Source organism: Salarias fasciatus (assembly GCF_902148845.1).
Source record: "Salarias fasciatus chromosome 23 unlocalized genomic scaffold, fSalaFa1.1 super_scaffold_20, whole genome shotgun sequence".
Classification (NCBI taxonomy): Eukaryota; Metazoa; Chordata; class Actinopteri; order Blenniiformes; family Blenniidae; genus Salarias; species Salarias fasciatus.
This window is the reverse complement of record NW_021941230.1, coordinates 12,071,908-12,089,168: the sequence shown is the minus strand read 5'-3', so window position 1 is coordinate 12,089,168 and position 17,261 is coordinate 12,071,908. Positions and strand designations below refer to the sequence as shown.

At 47.3% G+C, this 17,261-nt stretch overlaps 1 protein-coding gene across 1 annotated transcript; it reads right to left on the bottom strand.

The window, feature by feature from the left end:
• Nucleotides 1-3,722: 3,722 nt before the first annotated feature.
• LOC115384051 (NGFI-A-binding protein 1) lies at nucleotides 3,723-13,567 on the bottom strand. Its single transcript, XM_030086339.1, has 8 exons — nucleotides 13,413-13,567; nucleotides 9,423-10,225; nucleotides 9,183-9,316; nucleotides 9,059-9,110; nucleotides 8,378-8,497; nucleotides 7,260-7,422; nucleotides 5,072-5,269; nucleotides 3,723-4,985 (listed from the first exon to the last, which is right to left on the bottom strand). The coding sequence occupies exons 2-8, from the start codon at nucleotides 10,221-10,223 to the stop codon at nucleotides 4,918-4,920; spliced, it is 1,536 nt and encodes a 511-aa protein (XP_029942199.1). The 5' UTR covers nucleotides 10,224-10,225; nucleotides 13,413-13,567; the 3' UTR covers nucleotides 3,723-4,917.
• Between the last annotated feature and the right edge of the window lie 3,694 nt (nucleotides 13,568-17,261).

Genomic DNA, 17,261 nt, shown 5'->3' with positions numbered 1-17,261 from the left:
GTTCTTTTCCATCTTCAGTGCTTTGCCACATAAAACTGAACACAACAGCAGCCAGACGAAAGGAAGTGTTGTCTTAAGATAACAAAAATGTACCATGGCGAGCAGGACCTGAGATATTAAAGTGAATGTAATTATTTAATAAGTGGCATTAATGAGATTGTACAATTATGCTTGTGTTTCACATTGTGTTGTTCAGTTAATTCTTACAATATAATTTATTTTTGTGTTGTTGTTGTTTTTTACTGGTGCACTTGTACAAATTAATGATCTGCCATAAGATCAGAATTTACAGAGGTTCACATCAGACATGAGTGGAGTGAAAATGTGGCATTTGCTCTGAGCCTCTCTGACCTCTTGTTGTCCTGCTCTGACACCGTGTGGATTGTCGTGGTACTGCACACTCCCAGACAGCCGTCTCCTCGGCAGGTGGCACTCTGTGTCCTTGAGAAAACACTTCGAGCGCCACCTGCTGGTTAAGACGCCACTTTTCACCGAGCTGGGAGGTGATGGTGAAAAATCAGCAGTGACCTCTCTGCAAAGATGTTCAGCTGGATCAATAAAAAAAACATGTAGTGAAGCTGCAGTAAATGATCTGTCAAACTTCACAGCCATTCACAGCTCATAATGGCAGATCCCACTGGGTGTTGCAGTGAGAGGCCTGAGTCAGGCAGGCAGCATTTCAGTTTGTTTTGACCTCTCTGGAGGCCTGTGTGGGTGGAGTCAGACAACACCACTAAACTAATGACCCACAAAAGAGATTAGTCACTGGAAAGTATTTGTCAAGTTGCCTTACTTTACTTCTCTCTCGCTCCCAATTTTTTTATCTGACTGTATCTTGGTTAACTCCACCTACCCAGTGCACCGAGTAGGATTAAAAAAGCACACCAGAGCTGACTAATAATACTGATTAAGAAAAAATAAAGCCTCCACTGTGACTTCAACATGAAACATTCGTGAATAAAATGTACAGATTAAGGGGAATTCCAACAACAAAGAATAAAAAAACTTATTTGAGGGAGGTAAATGTGACCTGAACTGAGATGAACAGATATGACCAAAAGTCTGGGGACACTGTACGAGCAAAAAATGAAAGTACTGAATTGATGTGAATTTTTACTTGCTTGGCTGTATGTAGTTTTCCTTATATTTTCTATCTGAACAGTTCTAGTTGGTCCAGTCTGATGTAATATTTTTATTCTTGAAAGCTTTGGTTTAGTTGATAAAAGTTTGCAAAAAAAAAATCAAATGAAAACTAGTGTGTTTGCATGCGGCAGTAAACCAGCAAACAAAGGAAGGAAGAAAGGAAGGGAGACAAACAAGGCGATCCCTAACGAAGCTGCAGGGAGGAGAGGCGATAATTCACCGACACCCACACCTTCTCAAAAGCAGTCAGCTTCCTGCTCCTTTCAAAATGAGGGTGATGGGTGCGCTCGGCAGATCCCTCCCACGCTGCTTAGCGGCTGGCTTCCGCCCACCGCCCGTGGAGCCGCCCACCCCCGGCCGTTGCCGCGGCAACACATCATCATCAGTGACTTGCAAGTGAAGGAGGAGGAGGACAGGGTGGGGGGGTGCGTTTGAGAGAGCGCCGAGCGGGGCTGCCACTGCGAACAGCAACCCGGCGTGGGTGTTCATGAGCTGAGCTATTCTCCAGAGAAAATCTGTCTACATGTGTGTGTGTGAGAGAGAGAGAGAGAGGGAGGGAGGGGGAGGGAAGGAGGGAGGGAGGGAGAGGAAGATGGGAGGTATGTGAAAAGGACCTGCGTCAGAGTGACTCATCAGCCAGTTTCACAATGTGTTGAAGTGACGCTGATGCAAATGGCCCGAGCAGGGATTCATCTCGACCACAGAAGAAGAAGCTCCTTTAAAGGAGTGCCGGTCGCCACCTTCCTCTCACTCTCTGTCTACCTGGCTAGCTCAAAGGCTCCGGCAGGGCGGCCCTCGGTGGCATCCCAGGATAGAAACCGGCAACAGTGAGGAGACGAGCTCCAGCGGCTCCTCCCTGCTGCAGGAAGCAGATGTATAATCAGGCACAACATTATTATCACTAAATCACAGCGTTACCGAGGACAAGCTGTTATTACATAACTACAAGGAGTCGCTGCCCCATTAGTCACTTTACTCACGCTCTGACCTGAACGGCGGCTCCAGATGTTACTTCTGTACGACTGGAGCTGCCACATGCTGGAAGAGCAACCTGCTACCAGCTGGAAATGTGTGTTACAAGAGCAGAAAGATTTCACAACAACTATATGCTAATAGTAAATCTCTTTTGTACATTAGCGTTTTTTAATGTCTGTACAAGTTTGAAGTCTCATAAGCTGCATTTCTGGTTCCGTCTTGCAATACTACCTGTGACCACAAGGTGGTGTGATGAGTCACACCTGTTCAACTTATTAACCTTTTAAGGCAGCCAGGTCTTGTTGGTTTATGTTGGTTTGAATTAGACAACATTGATGAGAGAACGCTCCACACAATAGAGTTCAAAAAAATAAAGTTTAATGTTTATGTGCTGTATAACAAATAAAATATATTAGTGTTTAAAAAACAGGTGCATAACTAGGTGAAGCCTAATCTATCACTTTACAATAAACAGTGAGGAGGACGGCGATCGGCAGGTCGGACATGCTCCGGTAGACAAACAGCCTGTTTGAAAACAACGGCACTGTCTTCCAGAAAAATCTGGGGGGTTTTTTTTCCCCCCCTTTCTTCTTTTTTTACAACCGATCATAACTTACAGTCCTGTCTGGTTCGTGGTGGATTCTCGTGAAAAGAACACGACTTCTTCAAATACAGATCCAGTGCTGTGCGCACTTAAAAGAGAGACGATACGAACAGACATACAGTTACTGAGCACGTGACAGAACGATGGGACCGCAGAGGATGCAAATAGACTTATTACTTACATAAATATTGCATTGGTCTCCTGTTACGCTTTGTGAGACTGAACTATCTGCAGGGATCGGGGTTGCAGGGAGCGTCGGTCCGAAACAGACGTATTTACACAATGTGGCGAACACATAAAAACACAGCGAACACTTAATTGTTATGTTTTCTACCTCTAAACAGCAAGAACACATTTGAAATATGCACTGATGGCCATCACGGGTGGTTTAAACACTGTTAAGAGCTAAGGCTAACATCATCATCATCATGTAAAGCATGTTTTTATATATCAGACACGGTCACACCATTTTTTTTTTTCCTCAGTGACATTTAAGATTTTTTTTTCCTTTTTTGCTCTACATACATAAACACTGTATTGACACCAAAAAATCTACAGCAAAGTTACACTTGACAGAGGAAAAAACCCTGGTTGAGAGATTAGGCTAGCACTATTTGTTATCACGGTAGTATTTACAGACCCGGGCTGCTGCTCCGCCGACAAACAGCCAAAAAAACAGGAGTTCTGCTTTCTGTTGAAGAAACCCCACATACCTGCAGCTTCAATATTTTATTCTGTCTTCAGAAAACTCAAACACACAGCGACCCGTGGGGCCACTAGGAGCTCCATGGATGTAAAAAAAAAAAAAAAAAGAAAGAAAAAAAAAAACCTCTCACACACACACACACACACACACACACACAGGCATCCTGATTCCTGAAATACTCCCTGTTTGCAGATGCGTGGTTTTGGTTCAACAGCAGTGTTTTGCTAAATTACAAAGTGAAATGAACCAATTAGCTCGGCCTCCGGCATGCCAGCCCAGCCATTCTGCCAAGACGGATGACAGGGGTCCCCTGCTGCTCTTCCTCAACAGCTCCTATACATCCTCTTCTTAAATTACCTCCCATAAATATACACAAGACGAGAGCGGCGAGGGAGGGAGGGAGGGAGGGAGCGAGCGGTCCCACCGCTCCTGTTCTGAAGCGAACGGCAACCAGAAGAAAAAGAAAGGGAACAACCTGCTACGGGGGTGGGGGGGGGGGCTGCGTCTTAACTCGGTCTCCCTACAGTACGAACGCCTTTCGCTTGAAGTTACAGTACAGAGGCAGGCGGAGACGGGAGAGGCGTGACGAGTGACCCTCGTCACGCGCAGCGTTAAACTGAGGCGTGTCGTTCACAACGGGAAACATCAATGTAAATGTCGGTACGGTGAGTGTTTTCAACGCCAGATTTGTTGGAAGAGATGACATGATTTAAAAGGCGTGTCTCAACTGCATCTCACACACACACACACACACACACACACACACACACACACACACACCTCACGCTTCCCCGTCGCTCGTTATGATGGAAAGTCGATGCGTTTCTGCAGGTCACTTCACAGTTAATCATGACAAAACAAACCGCAGGGGCTGATGGGAAGATCAGTAGTTGACATGCGGCGGATCGGTGGGAATGGTTTCACCTTCAACTCCCAACGTGGTGAAGACGGCAGGGCTACCAAAGTAATCTCATTACACTGTTTGGTAATCATGATTGTCAATGCAATATTCTGTGCCGGTCCTCGCTGACGTGGGAATGCGTCGCGTTCGCGCGACGCTCGGGTGTTTTCGGTGTCCGTCGATGCAGAAGCAGATGAGGAACAGTTCGGAATCTACGCCGCGAGTTGAGACTCAGCCCCCGACGCGACGACGAAGCAACGCCACGGAGGCCCGGGGAGGAGGGACGGACAGGAAACAAACGTCCGCTCTTAAATTACACGTACGTCCAACGCGTTCCGTCAGTCGACAACACACAGAGACCGGCGGCGCGGCGAGGGGCGCCTCCGCGCGCTCTCCAGGTGCTTTGGCAGATTCAAAACAAAGAAAGAGAAAATAAATGCTATTCATGAGGCAACGTTGGTTGTTAAGGCTCTACTGTGGCGGTTCTTGCTTAGTATCTATTGACGGGTAATAACTGCATACTGTCAGGTGTGAGTCGGGTGGAGTGGGTCCGGTTGGGGGGGGTGGATGGGGGGGAGGCGGGAGGCACTATGTTGAGTCTTCTGGCTCTGACTTGATGGTCTTCTTCTCTGACGCTCGCTGCGACGTCCCGTTTTCTGAGAGGAAGACGAACGCCGTCATCAGCAGAAGAGCTTCGCCCGTCCCTCCCTCTGGACTGTGACCTCTGACCCCCGACACGCACCTGTTGCTGGTGTTTTGGTCTCATCTGTGCTGCTGCTGCTGTTGTTGTTGCTGCTGTTGCTGTGGTGGTGGTTGTTGTTGTTGTGGTTGCTGTTGTGGTTGTGATGGCGCTTCAGCTCGTTGGCCAGCTGCTTCCCCAGCGGCAGGTCTCCCTCCTGCATGCTCTGGCTGACCACTCGCAGGTTGATCGGCCGCTCGTCTGCACAACAAAGACCGTTTCAATGCTTTCCGAGCTCACATCCGACATTAATAAACAAGGGGAAACCAAAGGAATGCAGATCGAGTTCGATGCATTTCTGCTAAATTCTACTGATTCAAAATAATAATCAAGCACTTCAGCAGAAGGAGAGGAGCAGACCCAGCAGAATAAAAGCGAACGTGAGCCCAGATGTAGAAGCAACACGGCTTTATTTTACATTTAACATCCCCAGAGGCAGTGAAATGTGTGTGTGTGTGTGTGTGAAGCTGCTGATCCCTCGTGTTTGTCTTTTGTTCCCTGAGAGAGACGAAAAACAACCAACGAGAGAGAAGAGAGAGTTCCGGTAGCGGCGGACTCCGCTGTGCTTAATCCCAGCTCATCTATATTTTACAGGCTGAACTGAAACCTAAAGAAATCTGGAGCCTGAATCTCTGAACTTTATCAACGCCGCATGAAAGTAACAAAGTTTGATGATTCTCATTATCCCCCTTTCACTTCTTCACTTCCGTCGCAGGATTTAAATTAACATCAAGCTGTTAATCATATTTTCCAAACTGCTGGCGGTGGAGGAAGTGAAAGCAGAATTTATCTTTAAATCAGGCGAATTTCCTTTTTTTTTGTGTGATCTTCAGTGGATGACGAGTGCATTAAAACCATCAAGCCTTCTCATGAAGATCATTGTCTTCTTCTTTTGTTCTTCTTCATCTATCTTCTTTTTTGCATACTCAGAAAAAAGAAATAATGTGAAAACAAGATCAGATAATGTAATTTGACACTCGACTGACTTCAGTTTCATCCAGGACAGTCACAGTTTCTCTTGCTTCACTTCAAATATTTATTTTGGATTGATACAACGCAGAAGGACAGACGTAAAGTGATAATTATTTGCAAGAATCATGGACGATTGTACATTTAAAATAAGCTGTTGAATTTGTAATAACATTTTCATTTTCTTACATTTTTTAACAAAAAATAAAGAAAATTTGTTCATTTCAAGAGCATTGCAGGGCAGATGATGGCCGGTATTGCTTTTTAATGTTACTTATTGAGTCTGAAGACGATGCAGAGGAAGTCATATATAATTTAGCACCACAGACCAGATTTTACTTCCCATTAGGCTTGTTTGCTGCATGGTCTGAGTTACTTTATTTAAATTGCTGTGTTTGAATGTATTTTAAGTAAACTCAGTAGAAATTCTCATAAAATGTGAAAATAAATTGAACTGAATTTGAATGAAAGCAGGCAGTTTTTAGGATACGGAACATTAGACGTCTGCTGTGTTCTTTTTTTAACGGGAATAAAACAAAACGCATGCAAGGAGGATTTAAAAAAGGGGAAGCGAGAGGAAGAAGACGGCGAGAATAAACCTGCGAGGAGGCAGCGTGAGGAGAGAAGACATGACAAATGACAGAGGGGAAAAAAAGGACAAGAAGAAGAGAAAGAAAAGCAGGCAAGGAGAGGGGGAGGACAGAGAGAGGTAAACGGAGAGAGAGAGAGAGAGAGAGAGAGAGACGCCCCCTCCAGGCAACTGGCTTGAGGTAAACAGGCGTGGGCGTGATAATTACAGGTGCATTGTGGGATTTGTGGGAACAGTGATATAATGAGCTGTCGGGAGTGGGTGAGGGAGGAAAAGGATGAAAATGAGATGAGGCCCGGAGGAGAAGTAAGATCCCGAATAATGATGCATCTTTGCTCTCTCTTTCTTCCCCTTCCTCCCTCCATGTTTGAGAAGTCAGAGAAGAAAAAAAAAAGAAAAAAAGGTGACAGCTGCAGCGGCTGGGTGTGGAGAATCAGCAGCGATAGGTGTTGTTTCCAACCGCGGCTGGTGCGACATGAAATGAAGCTCCTCTTCAGACACGCCCCGACAGCGCGAATCACTTCAGAGGGTTTTTTTTTTTTTTTTAAACGAAAATCAGCTCCGCAGCTGTGTATCACATCCAGACCGGACACAGGGGGCAGCAGCGAGCCCACTCCGTAGGAGCACGCCTACCTTGGCCGTCCCTGCCGGCGTCGGCTCCGTTGGTGTTCTGGGCGTCGTTGAGGTACTTCAAGGCGGCGGGCGGGATCCTCCAGTCCAGCGCCTGCAGCCGCTCCTGGACGGCGGCGTCCTGCAAGATCTCCATCTGCCTCGCCAGCAGGCGCTCCAGCTGCATCTGAGGGGAAACACGGCCAGGTCACGACAGGAAAGGTTCCTCCCAGCGGTGACAGATTTAAGCGTAACTTCATGAGGTGTGTCAGCTCAGCTGCTGGACTAAAAAAGAAAAAAAATCAAAAAACAAGCATAAGAAATGAAGATCGCGCAGCTAATCCGGCCGTCAGCGAGCGTTAGCGCGCAAGACGAGCGGAGCGAAAAGTGACGAACGCTCGACGCTCGCGCTGAAACGGCGAGGTACAAAAGGTATTGTGGGTCCGCGCGTCACTGTCGGCGTGCATTACTGCGGGACGTGTTCTCCTCCATGGGAGCGGCGGTTCAGAGGGCCCGCGGCGCCGGCGCAGCCATGAAATCGCCTCTTCTCTTCAATGTGATTTCTGAAAATCGCATCACCGTGACAAGTGTAACTGCAGCCACACAAACACTGACTGATGAAGCATCTCACACACACACACACACACACACACGAAGGAGTGAAGGAGCATGTCGCCGACATGCGTTCTGGGTAATGAGTTATCATAAAGCTCTCCTCCTCCACGCCGCCTCTAATTAGGCAGGACCGGGCTCAGGCTGGACCCTGCTGCTGCTGCAAACATCTGCCGACTCGGAGACGCGGAAATCGCGCTCCGGTTTCACGCGCCGGTCACCCCTTCGCTCGCACGTCGACGCTGAAACGGGAGCGTTTGTTTCCCAGTCGACACCTGGGGCGCCGAGAGTTTGGCAGACAGGAAGAGAAGCCGCCGTTTGATGAGCCGGACTCCGGGCGGCCTCCAATGACCACAGCGCGGCCTTTTAATAAAAGGAGACCAAATATGCTTTTTTTTTGACTCACGCACATTACTCACCGGCCCTACTGGAAACGTCGCTATACTGACCGACTTGACCAGAGGACGAGACAACGAGAGGCTGCAGCGCTACAGCGAGCCGCATCAGAGGAACCCTGTGTTTCTGCTCACCTGCAGATTCCTCCCCACCGTTTCTTCTCCTTTGGACTTGGCGCAGGCCAGCTGCTCTCGGAGCATCTCCTGCCTCATCTGGATGGCCTGCAGCGCCTCCTGGATGTCGAAGAAGTTCTCCTGGAACACACAAACAAACATTTACGGCTTCTAATTCTGGGCTTTGGCGGTGCAAGAGACGTGAAATCATCCTGGAACCCGGAGAAACGGAGTGAGGTTTTTTTTTTTTCTGCTTTCTGTGTCTCGGAGGGAATTTTTCTCCCCGTTTCGGAGCTCAGAGCAGGTCAGTTCTTCTGTCCTGGTGGAACTCCCCGCAGAGCTCACAGCCGCCACATGTTTTCAATCAGAGGTCAGCAGCACTGAGAGGAGCCATTCACAGACGAATGTGGGCCAAGAGGAGCGCCGAGGGGTCGGCTCGGACTCTCCTGAAGGATGGAGCTGCTCCGGTTGTGATAAGAGCTCCGTCTGTTCGCTCCACGGCTTCATTGGAAAGATCAAAAATAAGCTGATCTCTTTTAACGACAGACGATCTGCATCAAAAATCAATCAGGGTTGAAAAAAATCTGTACAAAAAAATGCTTTTTTCATGCACTCAAACATCCAAAATCTGAAAAAAGCTATTAAACCAGGCAGCGAGTAGCACAACCACGTCTGACGCAGGCGTATGACCTCTGACCTTACCTCTGTTTTGATCCTTTTCGGGGACGGCTCGTCTCTGTCTCCGCAGCGAGACCTGCAGACAACAACCGAACTTCAGTGTCTTCTTTTGTTTAAATAACGCTCGCCGCGGGCCGCCGCCTCTTACTTGCTGGTGCGGTAGGTGTACTTGTAGGTGACCTCTCTGGAGATCTGCCGGGCGAGTCCGAACAGCTCGTCCCGGCGCGTCAGCAGCGCCGTGTCCCTCATGCAGAGCTGCGCCGCCGCCTCGTTCACCGTCAGCTGCGGGTCACACACACACACACACACACACACACACACACACACACGGTTTACACGGGAACACACACACACCGAGCGGGGATGGTTTTCCGGGAGTCTCCTCCACCTCGTGCAGCGTCAGGTGTTTCCCGTCCCGCCTCTTGGAGTCGAAGCGTCCGTAGATGGCGCTGTACTTGCGGATCTCCTCCTCCCTCCGCGGGTCGTCGTCGCTCATGTCGAAGATGTGTCCCACCATCTTGGCCAGCTTCTTGTTGTTCTTCAGCTGCTCCTTGACCTCGGCCAGGTCGGTCTTGGGGAGTCCGGGCGCCATCCTGTCCACGCACTCCAGGACGGACTGCACGGCGGTGGCGTCCAGAGCCTCCAAGGCGTCTCTGGGCGAGGACGGGGAGCCCAGGTCGGACGGCGACAGGCTGTGCTCGCTGTCGTTGCTGTGGCCCGACCAGAAGCGCGCCTCGCTGCTGCCCTGCAGGGGCGAGCCGGCCGACACCTTCTCCCTCGCCACGTCCAGCTTGCCCGGGTCGGAGCACGCCGCCGCCACGGCCTTGGGCATCTTGACGCTGGCCGTGTTGGCGCGGTCCTGGGCGCCCAGCAGCGTGGGGGAGCCTTCGGGCAGCTTGTAGACGGGGATGCTGCAGACGGGCAGCGAGGTGAGCGGCTGGTTGAAGATGGCCGGGTTGGTGACCCAGTCGCGCAGCGCCTTCTGCAGGCGGCGCACGTGCAGCGGCTTGCTGGCCATGCCGACGAGGGCCATGATCTCCAGGAACTCCTCCTCGCCGGCCTCGCACAGCTGCTGCACGTCGTCGCCGCCCTGCTGGATGAAGGCCTCGTAGTAGTACAGCAGGTTGGCCCGCTGCAGGATGCGGTAGAGCTGCAGCTCACCCAGGGTCCTCGGCAACACCGCCGCCATACCTGCCGGGGGACGGACATGGGGTCAGAGAGGGCGGCGCGTCTGGATCCTGCCTCAAATGTCTTTCAAATGCACGACGGTCTGCGAACTCTTGAGGTTCTTCAAAAGTTTCACATGTAATAAATGTCAAATAAGTCATTTGCTGACTGCAGGGCTTGAAACCTTCCCGCTGAGCAACCAAATGGCGAGAAGAACTGAGCTGCCCTTTATGGAAGAGTCACACGGAGACGAACCGAGACCCGCACAGAGGACCTGTCAGCGGACTTCAATGTGGGACGCTGAACGGACAAATCCGCACGTTTTGAATCAGAATACGTCTGATTCTTCACCCAGATTACTGCTGCTGACACACACTGTACATGTAGTGAATATGTGCTGCCTGCTGGGTGCACGAAGTCACGTTATCAGGCCTCCACAGGTGTCTGGAAAGGTTAAATCTGGCAACTGCACGGATGACTCTTCCATGCCAGTCGCGTGCAGCACAAGTGGCTTTGCGTCTTTTCAATGGGACTCTGCAGGTGTGCAGGTATCCGACACAACGCCGGCTGCACGGCCCGGATTTAGTTCCTGTGCGGCTTCAGTGCGATATTCCGCCTGAATGCACGTGTTGATGAAACGCTGAGAATGCTTTATTTTTTTTCTCCTAATCTGCGCTTCGAGCTCTAAATGTGTGTCTCCGAGCAGAAGGCTCCACATCTGCATATCTCTGTGAATCAACTCTTTCCGGCTGGTGTGTTTGCCGCGCCGACAGCCCGTCAGAGCGGGATTCATCCTCGAAAGCGACGCCGTCACTCACTCCGCGAGGAAACGGATCAAACCCGTGGCACGGGGAGAGAGAGAGAGAGAGAGAGAGAGAGCGAGCACAGAAACGGGCTTGTTTCTGACTCTTCCTATGTGCATGTGAGGCCCTGCGGAGGCCTCGCTAACAGAGGAGTGGCAGTCAGCAGGTCCGGGTTGCTGGGAGGACCACATGCCTCTCTCCACCCCTGCAGGATGTGTAGGTGGCGGGCTCGCCTCGCCCAGAATAGGCCCAGAGAGCCTCGGCCCGGCCGGGGAGTCAGGCAGGCGCCGACTCGGCCTGAGCGAGCGGCGAGGACGACCGGAGTCGTCCGCAACGCTCAAACCGCCTCATTTGTTTGTGTTTATTTATTGGGCTGAGTCACGGCGATCAGACGCAGGTTTCTGAGGCACAAGGTCACCTCCACACACTCTTCTCCAACCTTCAGAAATAACACTTTATTATTTCTGCTTATCTGCAGTAAATAACTCTCTCTGACTTTATAAGCTTCATCGGTTCCTTTAAAAAAAAAAAAAACCTCTTTGATTCACAGGCTGCTGACCATAAATCGAGAGAGGAAAAAAAAAAGACATGTGCCTTCACAACATGTTCAGAAACATGCAGTTTTCCTTTTGATACAAACTGAGTAAACAAGCGACTCTGCTGCTTTCAGCTCGGCGAGCTTCTGGTGGTTGAAATTACTCCAATCAACCAGATTCACCGAATAAAAAGCGGCAGCTGTTGCCGAAATGGAAACGCACTTTCTTGAATAGGAGGTCTGGGCCGGTGGGAAGACGTGTGGTGATTAAAGGTAATCAGAGCCCATCGCGACGTGTTGGGATGGGTTTTTTTTTAGGGATATCCCTCTGTGTCACGCCAATACGACATTAACGCTGCTCATCTCAGGAAACTACACGTTCACAACGCAAACAATGAGTTTGTGACATTAACATGCAGCTTTTTGGAGTTTCCAGGTTTTCAGGAAGCGCTGGTTAGCATGCAGTCCTTCTTTAGAGTCTTTTGAACTTTTGAGAAATGTCTCCTCATTTCAAAGAGGATTGGAAGATTTTAACATTATTTCGCCCGGTCTGAACACTGGCTGCAAGAGCAGAAACAACTCAAGGATGCATTCTTTTTATTTTTTTGTTGTAAGTTGACTCTGCTTATCATTTTACTTTTTGCAGCAAAAATATAAACAACACGGAAAGATTTCTTCTTCATTGACGTGCTAGATGTCAGAGTTTTGTTAAGATTTAAGTTGGATAAATGTGAAAATAATGAGGTGACTGAAGGTGTTTCCTGAGAATCTATACTTAGTTACAGTAAAAAAAGAAAAAAAAAACCCCAGTGTGTAGAAGAGAGAAGTCCTGAGAGCTGCAGCTTTCACAGCACAACACTGTCTCCACCAACAGAACTTCACACACAGAAAACAGCTTCAACAATGCTCGCTGTTAGTGTGTTAGTCGATCATCCATCTGCACCAACACTCCCAGGCTGATAACTAACAGCCATCTTACTCCATTCACAGCAGGCGTGAGTGTGTGTGTGTGTGTGTGTGTGTGTGTCAGAGAGCGAGATCTGGGTGGATGTGAGTGACTGAAGTCCTGCACCGCAGAGCCAGTTCGGCCAGTTTCACCTGGAGAGGTGAGGCGTGGGCCGGCACAGGGCCACCGGCGGCACACGCACTCACGCTTCCGTCGCACGCACACACGCGCTCCGGGATGGGGATGCTGGAGTCAGGCTCTCCAGGTGAGGTGGATGCATACAGCAGCAGCAGCAGCAGCAGCAGCAGCAGCAGCAGCAGCAGCCCTCCCCCTGATGAGGAATCCTGTGATTTCACTGTGATTCAGGAGGAATTTCCCACTCTGTGTGCAGTAATGACCGGGAATCATACGTGACTGTGTGAGACGTCCTTGGGAACCTTTCCACATCACATTCTGTACTACTGCAGGCTGACCATTGTTCAAAGCATCTTTGCACAAGCTAAAAATAGCAGAAATGGACACAGCAGCAGTTCACAGTGAATCAGAAATGGGAAATCCTTCCAATATTCTCATAATAAAGCTTTTCTACGTCCCTGTGCAGTGAATTCACAACAGCACAGCCATCCTTTGTATGATTCCAACTCTTGTCTCCATTCATGTTGCACAGGACGTTTCAAATCACATATACTTTTCTATCTCTTCCTCGTGACGCTCACTATATCACTCTGACAGCGTCTGTAAGGAATTTCCACCTTTTTAAAGGCATTAACAGCACGCATATTATTTCGACCTTTTGGTTTAATTTCCAAGCACTTCCTCAAAGCGTCCGACTGCAGATGACACTTGCGCGGCGCTGCTGGCTCCTTTGTAAATACGGACCATGTTGAGGATGAAGGCGGCGGCGGCAGGTTGTCCAAACGCGCTTACCTGGTGAGTTTCGGTCCGCGACGGTCCGGTTCCCTCTCTTCTTTCGCTCTATCTCTCTCCCTCTCTCTCTCTCCTTCCTCTTGTTCTTCTTCACTGTTTCAGCAACACAAACCTCCGGTGTCAGTCTGTGCCCAATGCGAGTCGGCACAAGAGGAGACCCCGCGGCGCAGCGCAGCGCAGAGCGGGGCGCGTGAAAGTGACGAGTCTGGATACAACACGCAAAATAATTTCCAAGGCACACGCACAAAAACAAAAACAAAAAAAAAAAAAAAAGCCGCACAACCCGCCGCTGCTTTGTTTTTGCGCGCTCCCAAACGAGTGTCAACTCTTCTGCTTTCTGTCTGGAAACTTTTTTTTCTTCTGCCGATGCGCGGAGGGGAAAAAAAGGCGCAGAATATGGGTAAAAAGCCGCTGACCTTTGTGCGTCTTTTTCTTCCTCCAAAGTGTGTGTGGCGTGTGTGTGAGCGTATGATGAGTGTGTGTGAGTGTGTGTGTGTGTGAGTGAGTGAGTGAGTGTATGAGGGAGTGTTTGAGTCCTCTCCCAGCGTCTCTCTCTACTCCTCTGCACTGCTCAGTCTGCGTCAAGGCGCGCGCGGTGGCGCACGACCACTTCTGCTTCAGCTGACAAAATAAAACCAGCAGGGTCGAAAAAAATATCAGAAAATTATGAGTTACAGTAGTGTGTGTATTAACAAAGTACGTAATTAAACACTTTGTTTCATATGAAGCGTTTCTGATATTTTATCATTGTATTATTGCTGTTTTAATTATACATTCACACACTTTACTTTTCGAGGTTTGTTTGTAATAACTCGTTTATAAAAGACAAAATACAAATTCCTCAGTTTGAGTATAGGAACAAAGGCAAAAAAAAAAAAAAAACTTGCATTGAAAACTTGATTTTTGTATATCTCTCACATTTTTCATCACATTTTGCATCTGATAAACACAAGCAATGCTTCCTGTGTGATGTTTGCACATGTCTGCAATTCCTTTTCAGGTTATCTGTCCATCCATCTTCCATGATGCAGGACAATATGGTCCAGGGCAGGTTGCCCCCTGAGCAGGTCACCAGGCCCTCACAGGACAAACACAGAGACACACACACACACACCTGCATACGTTCATACTCACATCCAGGGGCAATTTGGGTTCACCAGTTAAACTCACATGCATGTTTTTGGACTGTTGGTTTGAATCGGGGCACCCGCAGGAAAGGCACACACTCCAGGAGAACATGCAAACTCCACACATAAAAGCTCCTGGTCTGGTATTTGAACCCACAGCCTGTGAGCATGACTTTATTTATTTTATCATCTGTTCATACAAAAACAGAATAGAATATCTTTTCTGTATCATTATAAACACAACAAGCATTCAAAAGTGTAGTCTGATCTATGCAACGTGAAAGAAATCCACTCAGAGCACTGTAAATTCCACTAACAGCTAAAAATACTCAAAAAGTCATCCAATAAAAGAATTATAAAATCTAATACAGCACTGTAAAAAAAAACCTAAAAACTAAATGCACTATAAGATTTCCTAAAATACCTGAACAAATTGTTATTTTGACAGGATGGCCATCCCAGTATCTCTTATCACACTGAAGAAATAAAAAATAGAACATTTTGACAAATTGAGACATAAAATATAAGAAATTAATTACACTTTTTTTATCAGCAGAAGCACTTTAACGAGACTGTTTAACGTATTTTATTATTATTATTATTATTATTATTATTATTATTATTATTATTATTATTAATATAAGATACTCTCCTCGTTTAAATACTTTATTTTGTAATAACTTCCGGTTTGCCGCCTCTTAAGCACGCGCAGCTTCACGCGGGCAGCAGAAGAAAGTGGGATATTCCGCGAGGCTGCCACACTGCCTCTCTCTCTCTCTCTCTCTCTCTCTCACACACACACACACACACACACACACACACACACACACACACACACACACACACACACACACACACACACACACACACACACACACAACCCCCCCCCTCTCTCCCTCTCGCCCACGCTGCTCCCTGCGTGACGCAAATCCGCGCGTGGGCGGACACACGGGGCGTGGGAGGCTTTCTGCACGGAATACCAAACACAGGCAGGTTCAACACCCACAGAGAGGCAGAGAGACACAGCAGTTTGCACACTTCAGGCTCTCAAACTGAATTATTTCTCTGGATGCAGTTTCGCGATTTTGATCCTCAGCGGTAAATATTGCCAGAGCGGATCACCAGCAGACTAACTAATCACTGCTCGCTTTTTTTTTAATTATCATTATTATTATATTGATATATTTACAGCCTGCATCACCTCTGCTGAACATGTCAGTTCAATCTGTTCTGCTGTGGCCATGAACACATTATTGTTCTCCATACATTATGTACATTCAGTGGGACATTGTGGACAGACATCCAGATCTTGGTGAAAATTGGTATTTATCATGTATTTACTGCTTCGATGAATTATTTTAATGTATTTTTATTTATAGTGCATACACAAGCTCCATTATCGTCATGTTATGTGTGGTACCGTGCATTTATATTTCATATATTTATTTATTTAAGCCATAGAAACCCATAATATAAATGTTTATTCTGAGACACTTCTGTTAGAGTGCAGAATTTGCACATTATGTCCACATTCAAGTTTCCTTTTTGTAAAAATATTTGGGGTAATGCCAAACAAGCTGTACAGTGTACTGATAGACACGCAGCTTTGGTATGTTTCACACAAATATATATTCAAGATTCCATGTTTAAAATGTCCCATTTTGAAAATCCATTCAGTTTGAAGTCTGTCTCTAAAGAAAAAAAAACATGAATCTCACACACTCAGAAGAACTGCTCTATTGACTTTCTCCCTCTAAATTAGTTCAGAATGTATGACTTTAATAATAATAACAATCATAATAAATAATATTCCCTTTCAAGACACCCAGTGTCACTCTCAAAACAATGAACATTTTAAAATACAGTTTAAAACAAGTAAAAAAAGCCATTCTAAAAATGTTCAAAAACTTCCTTATGTTGTTTTTTTCTTTAATGTAAAACTGTCGTGAAACTATTTCTATACGCAGAGCACATACATACATACATACATACATACATACATACATGCAATATTTGGTGAATTCTACTCTTTTTTAAAGTAGCAAAGAAGGAAAGCTCATGTAAATTGTACCTATGTATGAGCAAATTACTGTAAAACAGTGTGCTTCCAGTGTGTAAAAGTATTAACAATGAGCAGATAATGTACTGCTTACACAGCGTGCACACAGTTTTCTGATTTGGTATAAACAGTGACACGACATGAGGAGGAAAATCCAATGACTAAACTGATTCTGGTGGAAAATCCTCACGACGACAACAAAATAAACACGCGAGAAGATCGCCGTCCATTGAGAAAAGTTCTCTGGTTATGACTGTGTGAGGCAGTTATCACTAACTACAGCGGCGTGCGGCGCTCCTGCGTCAGTGAAACACGCCAGAATGCAAATGTGGCATTCAGATTTCACCAATTCACAGCGAGCAGTCAAATGAGCACAAAGAAGACATGAGCAGAAAGTGAGTGTGTGTGTGTGCACGTATGTTTTACCATACAGCCACATGGTCATTATTTACAATGCACAAAACTACTGCTAGTTTTACTCGCCGACTGCTATGAACTAATCCTTGACCCATTTCCACTATTATTAGTAAATTAGGTCTAAAAAGACAAACGTCTTCTGTTCCTGCTGGTTTTCCTGTTTCTTGGTGAAAACAACCAAACTGAGTGTTGGATAAAGCTCACTTCAGTTCTAAGGTTTGTTGAAGTCACAGAGCAGTACTGATG